The sequence below is a fragment of the Setaria viridis genome, chromosome 7 (assembly GCF_005286985.2).
Source record: "Setaria viridis chromosome 7, Setaria_viridis_v4.0, whole genome shotgun sequence".
Lineage (NCBI taxonomy): Eukaryota > Viridiplantae > Streptophyta > Magnoliopsida > Poales > Poaceae > Setaria > Setaria viridis.
In genome coordinates, this window is record NC_048269.2 from 19,693,325 (window position 1) to 19,711,129 (window position 17,805).

Consider the following 17,805-nt stretch of genomic DNA (forward strand, 5'->3'; position numbering starts at 1 on the left):
AAACTTCATCCCAGCAAAGAATTACTTGTACACTTAACGCGCACCACAAATTCTAAAACTGCACGAGCATAGGGATGACAGGGACAATTCTTGCAAATCATGTTGGTATCCTACCAGAAGTCAATAACAAATTGGGGTCAACTAACAAGAGAACAGACAGCAGACAGCCCACAAGGGCCTAGGGTTTGTACAATCACACAGCGTGCTGGCAGCTGGGCCTACTTCCACCAACCATCTCAGGCCGATGTAGCATGTAGGACACAAAGATTAAATATCATGCACCTTTTAGGTTGATGAAAAGACTAATGCAGCGATGAGCCTATGATCCGTTTTTTACAGAGAGAATCACCCAAGATGATGACAGACTACACTGATGCAGCAAGAGTTAAAGGATTTGATATGAATTGTGGATGGTTTACTGTGTTTCCTGTGAAGTTACAACATACAACCCAGACACAACCTTCGTCGAAATGTATAATCTGATCATAGCTGTCAAGTGAAAACGAAATGGATAGAGCAATATGCATCACAGAACCACCCTTGACACTTAAATTCTGATAGATACAGAATTCTGAAAAAGAGAGAGACTATAAGCATTGTATGATTGTTGCCGATTAATAATGGCATGGTAATGGAGAGTTTCGCCGCAATCATGTTGATATCTTATTATCTTGTTAGCGGAAGGCAAGCCTCACAATCTGCTTGATACAGCAAGATACTTGGTATGACGGGCCTGTGCCATCAATTTTCCTGTCTTTTTCTTCCTGAAATCGACAGAGACAACACCAACGGATTTTCCAGCACGCAACAACTTTCCCTCAACCTCTATTTCTTCCTGGACAATTAACTCAAAAAGTTAAAAGTAAGTCAAAGAAATTTGTAAAGGAAGTGTGAAAACAACAAAAGGCTCAAAATTAATCTAGGCTTCTTTGAAATTAATTTGACAGGGAGCTAGCTGAATCTGGCTTCATTTCTGTCTAACTTGCAGTAGAATAACCTCAGGACCTTCAGCCTATATCAGCATGTTCTTCAATGTCATATCATAACAAGTATCAACTACTGAGATGGTTATTTTGTTTTTGATACCTACCAGATATTTTTTACAGGTATAAAGTGATACAATACTAATAACTGTTCAATAATCATGGTATAGCCAAAAGGCTCCACTCATAACTGACAACAATGGAAATGAATAGAGTGAATGTGACTCATTTATTCAACCATCATTTCTGCTTATAGACAACTCATTGACAGTAGGTAATAAAAACGCAAGTTGCTAAAGGTAACAAGCCCAAAGAAGTAATAACCATTTTATCTGGCAAAACAAGCTGTTGTCATGCCATGTTCACCGACGTAAACTCACAAAAATATTATATTCTACCTTTCTACAGGACCATGAAGCAACACTGAAGCTGAAGCTTCAAGAAGAATTTAAATAGAATGGTATTTATCTGTTCTATATAGAAACAATATTAGACCTAACAGCATTGGACTGCCAGCAGGCACATTTGTTACACTTATACCTGAGCACAAAAGTCAAGAACAAGTAAAGTATGAAGCTATCTGCATCGAGTTATTTATTCAACAAAGAATGGGAATATCTTAATAGGTTAAAGGATGTTTTTATATACTATACTCTCTGTTCGTTTTTAGAAGCGTATTAGAATCTAAAGATGTCCTTAGAAGTGTACTTTGACCACCAATTTCTCGTACAATATATCATCAATTGCTGCAAAATATGTCATATTAAAATATATTTGAAATACAAATCTATTCATATAACTTTTATACACTAAGCATGCACATAATTTGACTAATTGCTGGTTAAAATTTATGAAACTCGACATTTTAAAATCCTTACACGACAACTAAAAACGAACAGTGGGAGCAAAAAGATGGGTAAGTGAATTAGGATTCAACAGTGACCTGTCTAAACAACCTGTCAGAAATTAAACTAAAAACACAGTTTCCTAGATTCTGAAATTATTTATGATGAATACTCCAAATCTTCTACAACAGGTAGAGAATATCATATAATGAATTCATTACCAAATCCTAATAAAATCAAAGAACTTTCACTACAATAACCACAGAAGGAACCCCCTATTTGATAAAGAGAAACTAAATTGTTTCAGGATGCCAGGAAACAATAAAAGCACAAATCTAACAACTTTCATCAAGTTCGAAGCAATTTCAGAAACTAATCCCAGCTCACTCCAACTACTCAGCTGCCAACAACTTGATAATACAGCACATTGACTAGTAGCCAGTAGTAGTAAATATTGCAGAGAAGATCTCAATCACTGAGGTATAGCACACCAAAGCTATGCACAACAGCAAGCATTAGAACCATACCCAATCGTTGCTGATTGCAGTTTCTACGAGACATAAACCAGAACAGGCTAATCTGACATTCACCTACAAAACATGCCAGCACCACGATACAGCCTAAAAAAACATACGCCGCAAAGTATCAGAGAGTACTCACACTGAATCCCATTTCTTCAGCAAATTGGATTTCCCAATTGCCAATTCTAGCACTAGCAGCACAAGTGCATAAACGATCCAGTTTCATCATAAATTCCGATACCCTGAACTCCAAATTTGTTGATACAATAATAAAACACAGCCTGAAATGTGAACCGAGAGAAAAAGAGAGCCGGTCTCACCCCGACGGTAGCCACGTCGACGAAGGAGACGCTGATCTCCACGGAGACCCCGCTCCTCGGGAGCCCGCTGCAGTAGAAGACGGCCGACCCCAGCTGGTCGGCGAGCGTCGCCGTGACGCCGCTGCGGAGGTACCCCGCGGGGCTCTGCAAAGCCACCGCCGATTGGAATTCGGAGCCCAAAGCACCACACAATTCGTCACCATCTCGAGCCGAAAGAGGGTAAAGAGCTAAAGTGTCCCTAGGGCTTTCGTCGGTGGGGAGGGGAGATCGTGGCTTACGGCGTGGCGCGGGGCGACGACGAAGGAGCAGAGGAGGCGGCCGTGCTCGGAGGACTCGATGCTGACGCCTTGGAGGACGAAGGGGTCGTAGAAGTGGAGGCGGGCAGGGGTGGAGCCCGTGATTTCCTCTGCGGAGGCGGTGGGCTCGAGGCTTCGCCGCACCGCTTCCGGGTCCATGGTCGGCGGTGCGCCGGGCCGGCGAGGAGAGGGAGAGGAGGTCGCGCCACCTGAATCCGACGAGGTGCCGGCAGGCAGACAAGACGACACGCAAATTCCTGAATCCTGAGACGAATGGAGGCTGCGTAGCGTGGCTGCGTGGGTTTGCTTATACTGACAGGTGGGGCCATGGACGGATAGATGGCAGTGTCCAGTGGCAGTGGGTGATAGGAGTACAGAAGCAGGACGGGGCGTCAGGGTGGCCCCAGTTTTTCTCTTCTTTTTTTGAAATAGATTTCTTCTTTTTTTCCCTTGTAAAATATGTGCATGCTGGGCGTTCAGGTTTAATCCTCACACGATTCATCTCGCATGCTGAACAGAATATTAACAGCATAATAACGACGCCCGCGCATCTTCTGATGGAGTAGATCTCTTTTTTTAAAAAAAGAAATCGCAAATAAACGAGAGACCTCCATCTGCATGAATTGGGCACAACAAAAACAGAAGGCGAACTAAAATGGCCTTATTCAATTCAGTATTGTTACACGCGAACATCAGCAAATTTCAACGCAAACAACTAATGACTGGATTATCGACAGGTCCCCATCAACCAGGATACCGGTCAGTCCTGATAGGTGGGCTCGTCCGACCACGTAAGGTATGAAGATACGTGGAGCACAAGTTCGAAGGCTGAGCGAACGGATTCTGTCCGGATATCACGGGATACTTGTTGTAAACTTACTCTCAGATTGCTTTCCATGTAACAACCGATTAGGATTAGATCATATCTGATTCTAACCCTAGTTCGTCAGCCTATATAAGACGGCCAGAGGCGCCCCCCGAGGGTAAGGCAACTCAACTCATCCCACCACACGATTCGTACCAGCGATCAGCAATACAATCCACCAGAACACAGAACATATGGTATTACTCTCCGGAGATCCGAACATGTCTAAACCTTGCGTCTCTGTGTTACCATTCGAGTTCTTGGTCTTACGATCTCCCCCGCCTACAAATTTACCACTGAGTAACCTCCGGTGGACTGCCGGTCACCAAATCCGACTGTACATTTAGCACTGCCAAATGGTTTCCAAGACAATTTATGCCAACTTATAACTGTTTTCTCCTGAACCTCGTATGAGTTTCAGTGCACAATACCACAACTGCCATGAACATTCTCACCGTGTAATCTGTGGTCTGCAGAGCGCTTCTCTACTTCTTACGAGATGCCTCTAAGCAAAAGGCGTAGAACAGATCGACGAGTTACTGAACAACAAAGAAGGATAAATAGTTGCATACGGCATCTTGGTTAGAGCTCGTCTTTCAGAATCTCTGACGGTGATGAAGATGTGATGCCCTCTTCTACACCGCCAGCTCCTGTCTGTGCCACTTCGTCCGCCGCACCAGCTTTGGGGCCCTTGTGCTTCTTGATGAAGCTGATGATGTCCTCCGCTGTCCTCCCACCATTGTACGAATAGAGGTCCCCGGTGGTCGAGTAGAAGTACATCGTCGGGTATCCCTCGACCGCGAAGTCGGTAGGGATATCGTTTGCAGTGCCATCCTGAGCAAAACCAAATGGAATTAACGAGCATGAGCAATGACTGATAGAGCACGATCATATTCATATCACACCACATAAAGGGGGGGAAAAAGGATTGAGCATGAATGGCAAGATGGATCACCATCTTTGCAATGACGACATCTTCGTCGTCTTGCAATGAGACTGCAACTTCCTCCAAGATTGGGGCCAGCTTCCGGCAATGTCCACACCAAGGAGCATAAAACTCGATCAGTACTGTAAAGAAAAGATCATGTCAAGCATGAGTTCACAAAATAAGTACAGTACAAAGTGTAAATGAATTCTGAATGTAATCACTGATATAATCATATTGAGCTATGGGGTGCTTATTACTCAGACAACCGGTGGGAATTAGAACAACTAACCGTTTTTGCCAGAGTTGAAAACAATGTCATCAATGCTGTCAGCCACGACAACCTTAACAGGTTGGTCATTCTCCTTTGGGATTGGCTCTGACTTAACATAAGGCGTCAAGTTTCCATACTACATAAGCAAAAACAAGACAGAACAACATTGAGTAGGAAACTATTTGACAACAAACTAAAGTACTGTGAAACAGCTTAGTAACTAAGCCATAAAGTAAAGTTAAAAAGGCCTCAACTATGTACTGCTTCAACCAGGGTATAACTTGATCAGGATCGATAGTTGGATTGAGATATTTCCCACCCTGTGCAATCACAAAAAGGAGGGGCACATCGTTCTCTTTGAGCCCAAAGTACTGAGAGCATTTGCAGGGAAGCTTGTTAGGCATCTAATGGTAGGAATTTATGACAAATAAATGCTCAGAGAAACTACAAATAACAACCTGGAAGGCACGTTCAGCGGTTTCAACATCACCAATTAGAAAACTTATGTTATTTGCACTGAATAGCTTGGCTGCTTCTTGAATCTGACTCTTGAAGGCCTCGATTCTGTCGTCACTGAAGTTCAAGAAAAGCATCGCCTGTACACCAAATTTCAAACGATAGTATTTCATGCTTTCATCAGGTATGAAAAAATAGTCCACTGCAGTCATGTGAGCACAAATTCAAGTCCAATGTGAACAACATCCCGTTACTAATGCAGAGGTAAAGGAATGACCAAATATACTTCACTATTCCACTAAAAATTCTGAAAGCAGAAATAGAACGTAATCACAATCGTGTCAACTCACTTTGGCACTAGGAGTACTGTAGTATCTCTCAAGAAACTTATGGTTCGTTGGATCATCATCGAAGGTAACTACTGTAGGGAATCCAGAAACCTCAATAAATTTGTCAAGAGCATCCTTATCAAAATCCTGACAAAGATCAAGATTGGTGTTACAGTGCTAGAGTGTTACTCAGGCTCGAACTTATCACATGAAAAAGGAATATACCTGAGAATCAACAAAGAGCTCGTCAAATGGTTTAAAGAGACGAACAACTGGGCCCTTGACGGCCTGATCACCACGCGGCAGAATACTAGCATCTGACGTGTGAAAGAAATCATAATCTGATCGTTTCTTCTCTGCCATGGCCATAAAATTCTCATAATCCACACCGGCAAACTTGGGGAAAATTCCTACCTGCAACAAAACATTCACATCCATGCATCACAAGCGCATCCACCATTCTCATGGTATTCAAGAAACAAGGAACATTCATAACAGTGGTGAAAACCTACAAGAACCACTCCCTTGTCACCAATGGCGTGGACGGCCTCCTCCGCTGATCTGAGCTCGATAGAAGCCGGGCCGACCTGCTTCTTGAGGTACTCCACGATGCCATCTGCGTCCCTCGGACCACCATAGCCACGTACGTTGTTCCCTCCATTCTCTATGATCTTGATGGTGGGGTACGCGTGCACCTGGTACTTGTCCTTGATCTCCTTGTTCCTCTCCTCGTACGCATCCACCTTTGCAAGCACCACCGGCGGGTCGTGCTTCCTCAGAACGGCGGCTGCCTTCTCGTACTGCTCATGGACACGGCAAAAACAAATCAAAATGCACATCTGTCTGCGCGTCGTCGAGGGCAGGACTGGCAGTCTGGCTCAGTGGCACGTCTGTAGCTGTAGGGAGCAGTGGGTTATTACCTCTGGAGCGAGTTGCTTGCAGTGGCCACACCTGCAGGTAATTGACACTTGCCAGTTAGCTACTGTGCGGGAGTTGAGACAGGTGGTAACTGCTTAAGGAAATGAGTGAGCTGTACAAACCACGGCGCGTAGAACTCGACGACGATGAACGGGTGCTTCGCCACAACGTCCGAGAAGTTGCCGGCATCCAGCGTCAGGACTGCCTCTCTCAGCTCCACGGCAGCCTCTGCCTCAGCCAAGGAGGGTCCGGAGAGTCCGGAGAGGAGGAAATTGCCGAAGAGAAGCAGGGTGAATGGGAGCACCAGGGAGACGGCCATTGCTTAAGCTGCAACTAAAAATGCCTTGCAGAGGGTAGAACCTGAGTTAATATATCTGAAGGGGCCAAGGCGTGTTGCACTTGCAGGGATCTCGAGGAAGTCAATAGGAACTTTGTTTGCTCACTTCTCTTCGACTCCATGTTTCTGACCTTTGCTTCCAAAAGACATTAGTGAGACTTTTTCGTTGACCTTTTTATTTGGCTTCAGTAAACACTATCCTGTAAACTTTCAGGTAAGTGCTATCAAATACTGACAGTACAAAATTTTTTGTGTGCAATTGGCATTTCAACTTTCTAACTTAGTCCACAGAAGCAACCAATGAGGCTACGACTCAACAGGTCATCGAAAATATAATATCAAGTTTTCAACACGAAGTCATCTGCCTTTCAATTCTGATCTTCTAGCCGCAGGCTTCAGAGCAGTAATTTGTCAAGCAATTAGCAATTTCAGCATCTATACTCATCCTGCTCATCTCCATCTGTATGATTCTTAAGGTATCGTGTATCTCATTCTGGCACGGATGTCGATTATCTCGCACAAGAAACACATTCATTTTCCTGCCTATCTCAATCCAACTACAGCCAGGCTGCTTACTGACACCCCTGTCCTTCATGGATCTCCTCACTCTAAAAACATCTGTCCATTTTCCCATCTCAGCATACATATTGGAGAGAAGAACATAGGGTCCAGAGTTCTCAGGATCAATCTCAAACAATTTTCCAGCTGCCCATTCCCCCAGCTCAACGTTTTTATGCAGTCTGCAAGCACCTAGCAGTGAAGCCCAGAGCACAGAGTCAGGTTCCATTGGCATGTTCTTTATGAGCTCCTCGACTTCTTTGAGATGACCAGCACGACCAAGCATGTCAATCATGCATGTGTAGTGATCTCGCGATGGAGTAATACCATGATCCTCAGTCATGGACTGAAAGTACCTCCTGCCCTCCTCAACTAATCCAGAATGACCACAGGCTGACAAAACCCCAATCATCGTGACAGAGTCTGGGCTCTCTTTGCTGCACAACATTCTCTCAAAAAGTTGCAGTGCATCTCTTGCACGGCCATTCTGTGCATAACCAACAATCATCGCATTCCAGGACACATTATCTCTGGCTGCCATTCTCTCGAAAACCTTTGCACCATCATCGATGGAGCCTGTCTTCAGGTACATGTCTACAAGGGAGTTCCCAACAAACACATCAGACTCTGGCCCAAAGTCGAAGCGGAAACCTTCCTTGAGGACATGAACATGAGCTTGCTGACCAAGCTGAAGATCAGCAATATTCCCACACGCATTGAGAACATTTCCATAAGTGTAATGCGTTGGCCAAACTGACTCTCTTTTCAGCCTGACAAAGAGCCTAAGCGTTTCTTCCTCCTCACCATTCTGCGCATACGCCGCAATTAGCACGTTCCAAGCAATGACATTCTTCTCAACCATCTGCGAGAATACTACCTGAGCACTTTCCACATTTGCAGACTTTGCATACCCTGTGAGCATGGATGTTTCGGACACAACACTCCTGGAAGCCATGGAATCAAAGACACGCCTTGCTTCCCATGTCCTCCCACACTTCGCATACATGTCCACTAGAGCATTGTTCAGCACCATGTCCTCCCTAAACCTATCACACTTTACCACACAGGCATGGACCTGCCGTCCTTCCCTCTCTGCGGCAAGGCCTGCACACGCGCTCATGACACTCGCGAGCGTCACCTCATCGGGAATGAAACCCAATGCCATCATCTCAACAAACAGAACAAGAGCCTCGCCCACGGGACCATTCTGCTCGTAGCAAGTGATCAAGCTGTTCCAGGAAACAACGTTCCGCTCCGGCATTGTGTCGAACACCCTGTGCGCATCCTCCGGGCGCTCACACTTGGCGTACATGTCCACGAGCGCGCTCCCGATGTGCACGTCCTCCGCGTGCGGAGACTTGGCGACGAGGCCGTGCACCTGCTCCCCGGTCCTCGGGTCCTTCTCCGCGGCGCAGGCGCTCAGCGCGCTGGCGAAGGAGTAGGCGTTGAGCACGAAGTCGTCGGCGTGCATGGCGGCCAGGAATCGGAGCGCGTCCCCGGCGTGCCCGCGCCCGTGCCGCGCGAGCGCCGCGACGACGGCGTTGTAGGAGCACTGGTCGGGGTCCGGGATGGCATCGAACAGCGCGCGCGCCTCGTCGGGGCGGCCCAGGCGCGCGTACGCGGAGAGGAGCGCGTTGTAGGAGAAGGTGTTCGGGAGCGGTATCCCGTCGAACACCCTGCGGGCGTCGCGGAGGCGGCCCAGCCGCGCGTACGCGGAGACGAGCGTGTTGAGCAGGAAGGTCTCGCCGGCGAAGGGGGACTTGAGGACGCGCGCGTGCGCGGCTCGGGCGGCGGGGAGGCTCGGCGCGGCGCGGAGGAGGTCGGCCAGCGGCGAGGACGCGCGGAGGTGCGCGACGAGCTCGTGGCCGCCGTGGAGGTGTCGCGCCATGCCACCGCACCAAGAGGCGCGCAGTGAAGTTGTCAGACCCGCGCTTGGACGGAGCTCATGGCGTCCAAGACGAAATGAACGGCCAGGATCAGATGCGATCTCGAGAGCTAAGGCGCGAGAGAGAAGCAGAGCGGCTGGAAAACCTTGTCACATTTTGCGTTAGGACACTAAACTTAAAAATGAATGTTCAGGCTCCTTTTGGTTGGGCTTTCCAACCCGCTTTTGCTTTTGCAAAAGTCAAAAGCCAACCAAAGGGTTCCAAAACCATTGATACTTTTACCCAAAAGCAGCTTTCATAGTAGTACAAATCCAAAAGCACCTCTCCCCCTACTTTCAAGCGCTTTTGGGGCCAAAAATTACCCACCTGCCACTGGTTATGATGTACCCTTTCAGACCTATTTTTCTCCCGCACGCGAAAACAACCAGACCTCTCCTCTCCCCCGTTCACCCGCACAGCGCCAACTCGCCACCCATCGCCCGCCGGCCTTGGCCGCCGGCCGGCCGTCCGCCTCCCCTGGCCGTCGGCCGGCCACCGTCCGCCTCCCCTGGCCGCCGGGCCTCGCGCCGTCGCCCCCTAATGGCCGTCCGCCTCCCCTGGCCGCCGGGCCTCGTGCCGCCGCCCCCTAACAGCCGTCCGCCCCCCCCCCCCCAATCGTCGGGCCCCCGCCGCCGGCCCCGTGATGCCCGCCGCCGTCCCCCATCGCCGGGCCGCCGTCGCCGGGCCATCTTACAGCCGCCGCCGCCCCCTAATTGCCACCGCCGGCCCCCCATCGCCGTCCCCCCCCCGACGCTCGCCGCCGCCCCCTAACGGCCGTCCGCCGCCCCCATCGTCGGGCCCCTACCGCCGGCCCCGTGACGCCCGCCGCCGTCCCCTATCGTCGGGCCGCCGTCGTCGGGCCATCTGACGACCGCCGCCGCCCCCTAATTGCCGCCGCCGGGCCCCCATCGCCGCCCCCCACGCTCGCCGCCGCCCCCTGTCGGCCGTCATCGGGCTCTCGTCGCCGCCCCCTGACGACCGCTTCCTCCTCCTGACGCCCGCCGCCGGGCCCCCATCGCCGCCCCCCGACGCCCGCCGCCTCCCCTGGCCGCCGGGGCTCCATCGCCACCCCCCGATGCCCGCCGCCCGCCGCCGGGCCCGCGTCACCCCCCTGAGCGCCCGCTGCCCCCTTGAACAGGAGGGCGCCCCATCGCCGGCTCCTGCCCCTGCTCCTGGTGACTGACCAGGAGCATATACACCCAAGGTATGTATCAACTAATTTTTTTATAATTTATAACACTTGTTTCGTATAAATTATTTACACTAATTCAATTGTTTTATGTTGTCAGGTACAATTACAACACAAAATCAAATAGGAAGCTACCTGCGAAAAGGAATTTCTTAAGGTATGAGCAATCAATTGTACTGGCCTCTTACTGTTTCTTTTCTGAGATAAATCTCATTTGTTGTTGCTGGCATCCTCGGTTGTTTTGTTAGAAGTTGAGAGGGGAACTTTTTATATGTATTGTACTAGTATTTGACTTACCTATCAACATCCACTATAGCCTGCTTATGAGATAAAGCACTTCTCTACTATCAGTATGGTATGGTTAAATGCAAAATGATAATTCAAAACTATATAATGGATGAACATTTGTACTTTGACATCTATGCTTATTTATTTCCCATTAGTTTAATAGTTGGCTTTATAGTTATGTCTTAGCTTAGTTCTTATGAGTTTTCTTTGATTGGTTGAAGAATGGGTGATAAGGCGGATTGGGGTGATACTTTTTTAAGGCATTTGATTGATGCTTGCAAAGAAGAGATTGAAGCAGGGAATAGGCCGATGGGAATTTTCACTACTACCGGTTGGAAGAACGTTGTTTCCAAGTTTGCAGAAAAATCCGGTGATACGAGAACAAAAAAACAATTGAAGAACAAGTTAGATCTTCTGAAAAAGGAGTATGTCACGTTTATGGAGTTCAAAAATTGTGCAACTGGTCTTGGATGGGATGAGGCAAAACAAACTGTTGACTGCTCAGACGAATGGTGGGACGAACACCTTGCTGTAAGAACTATGTTTCTTGATAATTATATTCTTCCCATTCTTTGTTATGGTGTGCCTTGCTAAATTTTTTTTCTAATTGTAGAGATGCAACAATCATGAGAAAGGAATCAAATGCCACCATATTAAGTTTCGAAAACAAGGACCCAAGTTTCTTGATGACCTGCATATCTTGTTTGGCAAGACACATGTAACTGGGTCTTCTGCATCCTGTCCTGGAGATATATCATCCGATGAGGCAAGTGATGAGAATGTGGATGAGGTAGTGAAACCTACGCAGAAGGACATGACAGTGAACCTAGGAAAAAGGAAACGCAAGGGTACCTCTAGGTGTTGAAGAGAAGGATGAGAAGATCCCATTCTTTCTTTTGTACAAGTCCACTTGTTTGAAGATAGAAAATGCTGCAGAGAGGATCTCCACAAGTGTTGAAGTATCATCAGCTCCTCCAACTAACCTAGTTCCTACCATTACAGAGACTATGAAGATGGTGAAAGAATATGGGGTGCAAGAAGGAACTGCTCTAATGCGCACAGCCGCTTCCCTATGTCATATGTGACAACAATTTCCCTATGTTGAACCATAATTTGTTACCCTATATTGAAACATTATTTATCTATTAGTGTGTTATGTTGAGCTTTTTCATTTAGTATTGTCAAGATATTTGTTGTATTTAATTATTAATGTACTAATGTCTCATGTAGATGGATGATAGATTGGGAGATGTGGCTAAAGGAGGACAAAAAGGACTACTACTGCTAGCTGAACTTGCACAGCATGCTGGTGCTATTGGAGAAATGGGCAACTTGTATACTGAGCGGTATTTGCACAAAGCTAAATACAGGGAAACGTCAGAAACTGGAATTCAATGGGTGATGAGGTGTATGTCACGTCCGAGATATTTTTATAAGATGTTTCGGATGAGCACCGAGATTTTCGATAAACTTCATAATTTGCTAGTCTCTACTTACGGATTGACCTCAACCAACAATGTTTCGTCTATTGAGTCATTGGCAATGTTCTTGTGGATCGTCGGAGGACCACAATCTTTTTCACAAGCTGAAAATCGTTTCACACGGTCACTTTGGACAGTTCACATGAAGTTTCACGAAGTGTTGAAATGTTTGCGCAAGTTAGCTAAGGACAACATTAAGCCGAGAGATCCTACTTTTTCTACGGAGCATGAAAGGATGAGAGAGGACCGTTTTTGGCCATACTTTAAAGGCGCAATTGGAGCAATAGATGGTTCACATGTCAAAGTGGTAGTACCAGTGGACGAAGTGGTTAACCACACATGCCGTCATGGATATACATCTCAAAATGTGCTAGCTATTTGTGACTTTGATATGAGGTTCACCTTTGCGGTTGCCGGATTCTGCACATGACACACGTATCCTCAATCATGCATTGGCAAATTTTCCTTCATTTCCCATGCCTCCTAAAGGTATACATGGTTCTTTCAACAAATTAGCAATATTTGTATTACTAACTTGATTTTGTAGGAAAGTATTATCTCGTGGACTCAGGTTACCCAAACCGAATTGGGTATCTTGCGCCTTTCAAAGGAAGCACATACCATATACCAGAATTTCAGCATCTTTCGGGGCCTCCTCAAGGAAAGTACGAGATGTTCAATTTTTTGCATTCATCTCTTCGTAATGTCATTGAAAGGTCTTTTGGAGTCTTAAAGCAGAAGTGACGTATTTTGAAGGACATGCCAAGTTTCTCACCTCGTACTCAGAAACATATCATTATGGCTTGTCTTGCATTGCATAATTTTATTCGTGATAGCAATTTATGTAATAAGGAGTTCAAGAGATGTGATGATGATGAGGATTACTTGGTACAACATACATGTGGTATGAGACAAACACAAGGAGATGATAGTAACGATGTGGAGAATGAGGATACCATGAATACCATTCGCACTAGGATAGCTGATGCTTTGGTTAGTGCGAGAGGAGGAGAGTAATGTTGAGGGATGGCATCCTTGTATAGAACTTTTTGATGGATATAGTTCTATTTATGTAGACCAATTACTTTAATGGATGAAAAACATATAAAATTTATTTTTTTCCTTCCTAAAATAGTGGTTTACATTTGAACTATTGAACGCATTATTTTGTTACGAGCAATTTGCATATAAACACACTCACAGACCTTTAGGGGCATTACAGGTATTTTTTACACAGCCTACAGTTTCACAGCTCCTCTAACCAAACGGTCTTCTGCTTTTCCCACAGCTGCTTTCTCACAACTGCTTTTCCACAGCCCACAACTCACTGCTGCTTTTCCACAGACCACAGCTCATAGCAGCTTTTCCAAAAGCCACAGCCTAACCAAACGCACCCTCAGTTTCCAAATGCGCTTATGAAAGCATCACAGTTTCACACTTGCTATTTTTGAGATACTTGTACAATGGACTGGATGCAGAGAGAATGTTCCATGCCACAAACCATCCATGTTAACATTACTGCATTGGGGCTTCAGCTAAATCCTGCATAGCATATTATAATCCTTTTCGCTTCATACACAGATTCAGCGTTCGGGCAGCAACTACTCTTTGTACTACGTACAAAGGGAGCGTATGTATTTACAATTGACATGCAGGGTACCAGATGCAAGGTACCAACTGTACTTGTTTTAAATAAAAAAAACTGCATATAAGGATGCAACAACAATGACACTCAAGAAAACTGCCACAGCATCTTCCTACCTCTGAAGGATTGCCATTTGCTGTCCGGGAGTTCTCATTGTAGAGCAAGCTTCAACTCGAGGGTGGTAGTCTTCAGTCAAGGTGCAGATGAGTTGCTGAATGTGAAGCCTGGAATTCGGAAATTCAGTGCTATATGATTGCACATTTGTTAACTACATTGTCACCCAATTCAAACCCACCAGACAGCAGAGGAGGATTTGGAACCTTGATAGACATCAAGTATCAGTCAATCAGCATATCAGCTCAGCGTTCAACCTGAATGCCTGTCTTAGCAATGGTGATCCTAGCAGCTTACAGGCAGCTAAAGGGTCATGTTCAAGTTTATGACGTCTAATAGATTGCCAGTTTAGCTTCTCAGACACCGAAAAAAATCAGTCTCATGGCTCACAGTGAGAATCTCGATCCTCACCAGCTTTGTCCGCCTAGCAGAACGACATGGAATCATCAACATCATCACTGCCACTGCACTCGTAGTCAGGAGAGGGTTCAACAAATCTAACTGGAGTCAGAGGTTTGCTTTCGTTGATGCGCTGCGCAGCCCTCTCCCCTAATTTTTTGTTCCCATATTCCCGGCAGCAGTCGAAGATCCTGAGCCACATAGCGGTTGTTGGTTCAAAGGGCATGTGATCCACAAAATCCTCTAGCTCAACCATGTAACCATGCTTCCCCAACAGTTCGATCATGCACTCATAGTGCTCCATGCGAGGGACGATGCTATACTCATCGGTCATCAGAGTGAAATAACTCCTCCCCAACCCAACATGCCCCTCGCAGATGCATGAAACCAGAGCACCAAGGAAAGTGACAGAGTCTGGCCTAATCCCCTGCTTCCGCATTTCATCAAACAGTTCAAGCCCATAGTCACCTTTACTATTGTAAGCACATCCAAAGATCATAGAATTCCACAGGATAACGTCCTGAGATAATCCCAACTCAAAGACCCTGGTGGAGTAATCAAACAGCCTACACTTGGAATACATATCAACCAGTGCACTTCGCAGTATATCGTCAACCTCATACTCGTTTCTGATAATGTATGCATGAATCTGCTTCCCATGCTTAAGCAGAAATATGTTTGCACAGGCTGCAAGTGCAGAGCTGAACGTGGACTGGCTAGGTTTTGCCTCGGATTGCATCTCACGTAGAGCATGCAGAGCTGCTTCACTCATGGAGTGGCGTTCATAACCTGAGATCAGTGAGTTCCAAGAGTACCTGTCTCTCTCTGATCCCATCTCAGATAGAAGAAGCTGTTCTGCACTCCTCAGGCATCCACATTTGGAATACATCCTCACAAGTGCATTCATCAAAAAGGGATAACTGAACAAACCACACTTGAATGCGAACGCGTGGAGCTCCTCACCTTTCCCGAGGTCAAACAGGCCTGTACAGGCATTAAGCACGGATCCAAGTGTAACAGCATCAAGCTCCCTAGTCTCCTGCCTCATCTGCTGGAACAAATCTAGAGCACCAGTCAGATCCATGGACCTGACATAGCCGGTCAACATAGCATTCCAGGATACCAAATTGTGTTGTTCCATGCCATCAAACACCCACTTTGCATCAACAATCCTCCCACAAGCAGCCAATCCTGACACAATTGAAGTGGACATCACCACGTCCTTCATTGGTGCCAAGTTGAAGAGCCTTTGTGCTGCATCAATGTTGCCACACTTTGCATACATATCTACAGCTGCGCTGCGCACATGTACATGGTGCTCATACCCATGTCGGAGCACAAAGTTATGTATGCACCTCCCTTCTTTAAGTGCACAGTTATCTCGGCAAGCAAGGATTGCATGTGTGACAGTATAAACCAGTGGCCTAACTCCAGCCCATACCATCCTGAAGAACATCTGAACTGCCATGTCACCCATACCAGCAACAAGATATCTCCTAATTATTACATTCCATGAAATGTCATTGGGTTGTAGGATGCCATCAAATGCCCGCCTTGCATCCGCAAGCAAGAGGCACTTTCCGTACACATCAACCAGTGCCGTCCCTAGAATCACGTTGGACTGAAAGTCCCTCTTTGCAATATGACAATGGAGCTGCTGTGCACCACACAGGTCAAGGCACTCAGCGCAACAGGCAAGCACTGATGCCAGTGTGACGTCCTTGGGGCGAATGCCAACAGAGTTCATGCCGGAGAAGAGGGAGAAAGCCTCTGCCGGGTTCCCGCCGCGGGACGCGGCGGAGATGATGGCGTTCCAAGAACCGCCGTCCCGGCGCGGCATTGCGTCGAACAGCTCCCGCGCGTCGGCGAGGCTGCCGCAGGCGGCTAGAGACTCGATGGCGCGGTTGAAGAGGAAGGTCGGGGTGGATGAGCGCGAGGTGGAAGGGGAAGATGACGAAGAGGAGGCGAGGTGGGAGGCGACGCGGCGGGCGGCGGCGAGGGAGCGGCGGGAGGTGGCCAGGCGGAGTAGCGAGGCGTAAAGCTCGGCCGGGAGCAGGGAGGAGCCAGAGCACGCGGGGAGGGCGTCGATGGCGGCGAAGAGGTGCCCGGCGGCAACGTGGTTGGAGATTGCGGACACGGCTGAGGCGGCGGCGGAGGCGGCCGCCATGGTGGCGGGAAGGGGAGGGAAGGAGGGTGGTCGGATCCGACGCGGAACGTGGGCTTAAATTGAGCTTTACGACTTCAACCAGAATTCAGGCCCACAAACTATTTTCAGTCTTCTTACACTAAAGGAACTCTATTTTCATTTTTTCTTATCATACTACTTTCGGTAGTTCTGCAATTTCCTACGTAAAATAACTTGAATGAACATAAAATTAGTGCTATAAAAAAAGGCAAACCACATTGTTTAGATGATAGGATCAAAGACACCAAGTTCTAAAATAGTTGTTTCTTCACAAAATATAAGATTTTAGTTTGCTATATGTCAAACTTCTTTTTAACTTTGATCACGTTTTTAGTAAAATGCATCAAAAGCTGTAGTACCAAATATATTTATTAAATCCACTATGAAATATATATTGCTAGTGCATTTATAAATTTGATCAAAAATTGAGAATCTTGACTAGGACAAAACTAAAAAAAATCTTACATTTCATAATAAAGTTACATTTTTGGAATGGAAATAATACTTAGTTTGGTCTACATGCTCTTTTTGCCGGTATCAAATTACAATACCTCTTCATGCCGGTGGCCAGTAAGGAAACCATCCAAACACCCTTTTGCCTAATGCACAACATTGTGTTTGAGTACACTCTACTAGTCATGGTTAAACAGTACACCTAGAAAGGATTAAGCCATTAGACCACTCTACAGGTTATTAGGAGAGAAATGCAATAGGATGTGCAGCAACGGAGCAACAAGTGCAAGATCGCTCCAAAATTACTAAATCACATAAAGAAGTTATGGCAACTCGGGCTGGACATAAACAGCAAGCGGAAGGTCTCCGAAAGTCCTACACACTATGCTAACCTATGGCAATCCAGGTTAGCCGACACTCGTAGGATTCCATATTTGTGTCAAATGGGCATTTGCCAGTCTGGTCAAGTCATTTTCCTGGGTTTAATCTCTTGTCATGA

The 17,805-nt window shown here is 46.7% G+C and overlaps 5 protein-coding genes across 5 annotated transcripts; 1 reads left to right on the top strand and 4 right to left on the bottom strand.

The window, feature by feature from the left end:
- Positions 1-371: 371 nt before the first annotated feature.
- LOC117863453 (uncharacterized) lies at positions 372-3,265 on the bottom strand. Its single transcript, XM_034747152.2, has 3 exons — positions 2,948-3,265; positions 2,670-2,813; positions 372-835 (listed from the first exon to the last, which is right to left on the bottom strand). The coding sequence occupies exons 1-3, from the start codon at positions 3,122-3,124 to the stop codon at positions 692-694; spliced, it is 465 nt and encodes a 154-aa protein (XP_034603043.1). The 5' UTR covers positions 3,125-3,265; the 3' UTR covers positions 372-691.
- A 787-nt stretch (positions 3,266-4,052) lies between these two features.
- LOC117863451 (protein disulfide isomerase-like 1-2) lies at positions 4,053-7,394 on the bottom strand. Its single transcript, XM_072295108.1, has 10 exons — positions 6,855-7,394; positions 6,735-6,765; positions 6,323-6,614; positions 6,040-6,224; positions 5,836-5,961; positions 5,488-5,625; positions 5,284-5,400; positions 5,048-5,165; positions 4,786-4,898; positions 4,053-4,664 (listed from the first exon to the last, which is right to left on the bottom strand). Exons 1-10 carry the CDS (start codon positions 7,049-7,051, stop codon positions 4,413-4,415), a joined length of 1,569 nt encoding a protein of 522 aa, XP_072151209.1. The 5' UTR covers positions 7,052-7,394; the 3' UTR covers positions 4,053-4,412.
- Positions 7,395-7,451: 57 nt separating this feature from the next.
- On the bottom strand, positions 7,452-9,572 carry LOC117863450 (pentatricopeptide repeat-containing protein At2g13600). Its single transcript, XM_034747149.2, has one exon. The coding sequence runs from the start codon at positions 9,513-9,515 to the stop codon at positions 7,452-7,454; it is 2,064 nt and encodes a 687-aa protein (XP_034603040.1). The 5' UTR covers positions 9,516-9,572.
- Positions 9,573-11,251: 1,679 nt separating this feature from the next.
- On the top strand, positions 11,252-11,894 carry LOC140223466 (L10-interacting MYB domain-containing protein-like). The gene is made up of 2 exons (XM_072295306.1): positions 11,252-11,560; positions 11,643-11,894. Exons 1-2 carry the CDS (start codon positions 11,252-11,254, stop codon positions 11,892-11,894), a joined length of 561 nt encoding a protein of 186 aa, XP_072151407.1.
- A 2,107-nt stretch (positions 11,895-14,001) lies between these two features.
- Positions 14,002-16,889, bottom strand: LOC117862582 (pentatricopeptide repeat-containing protein At3g26540). Its single transcript, XM_034746077.2, has one exon. The coding sequence runs from the start codon at positions 16,833-16,835 to the stop codon at positions 14,694-14,696; it is 2,142 nt and encodes a 713-aa protein (XP_034601968.1). The 5' UTR covers positions 16,836-16,889; the 3' UTR covers positions 14,002-14,693.
- Between the last annotated feature and the right edge of the window lie 916 nt (positions 16,890-17,805).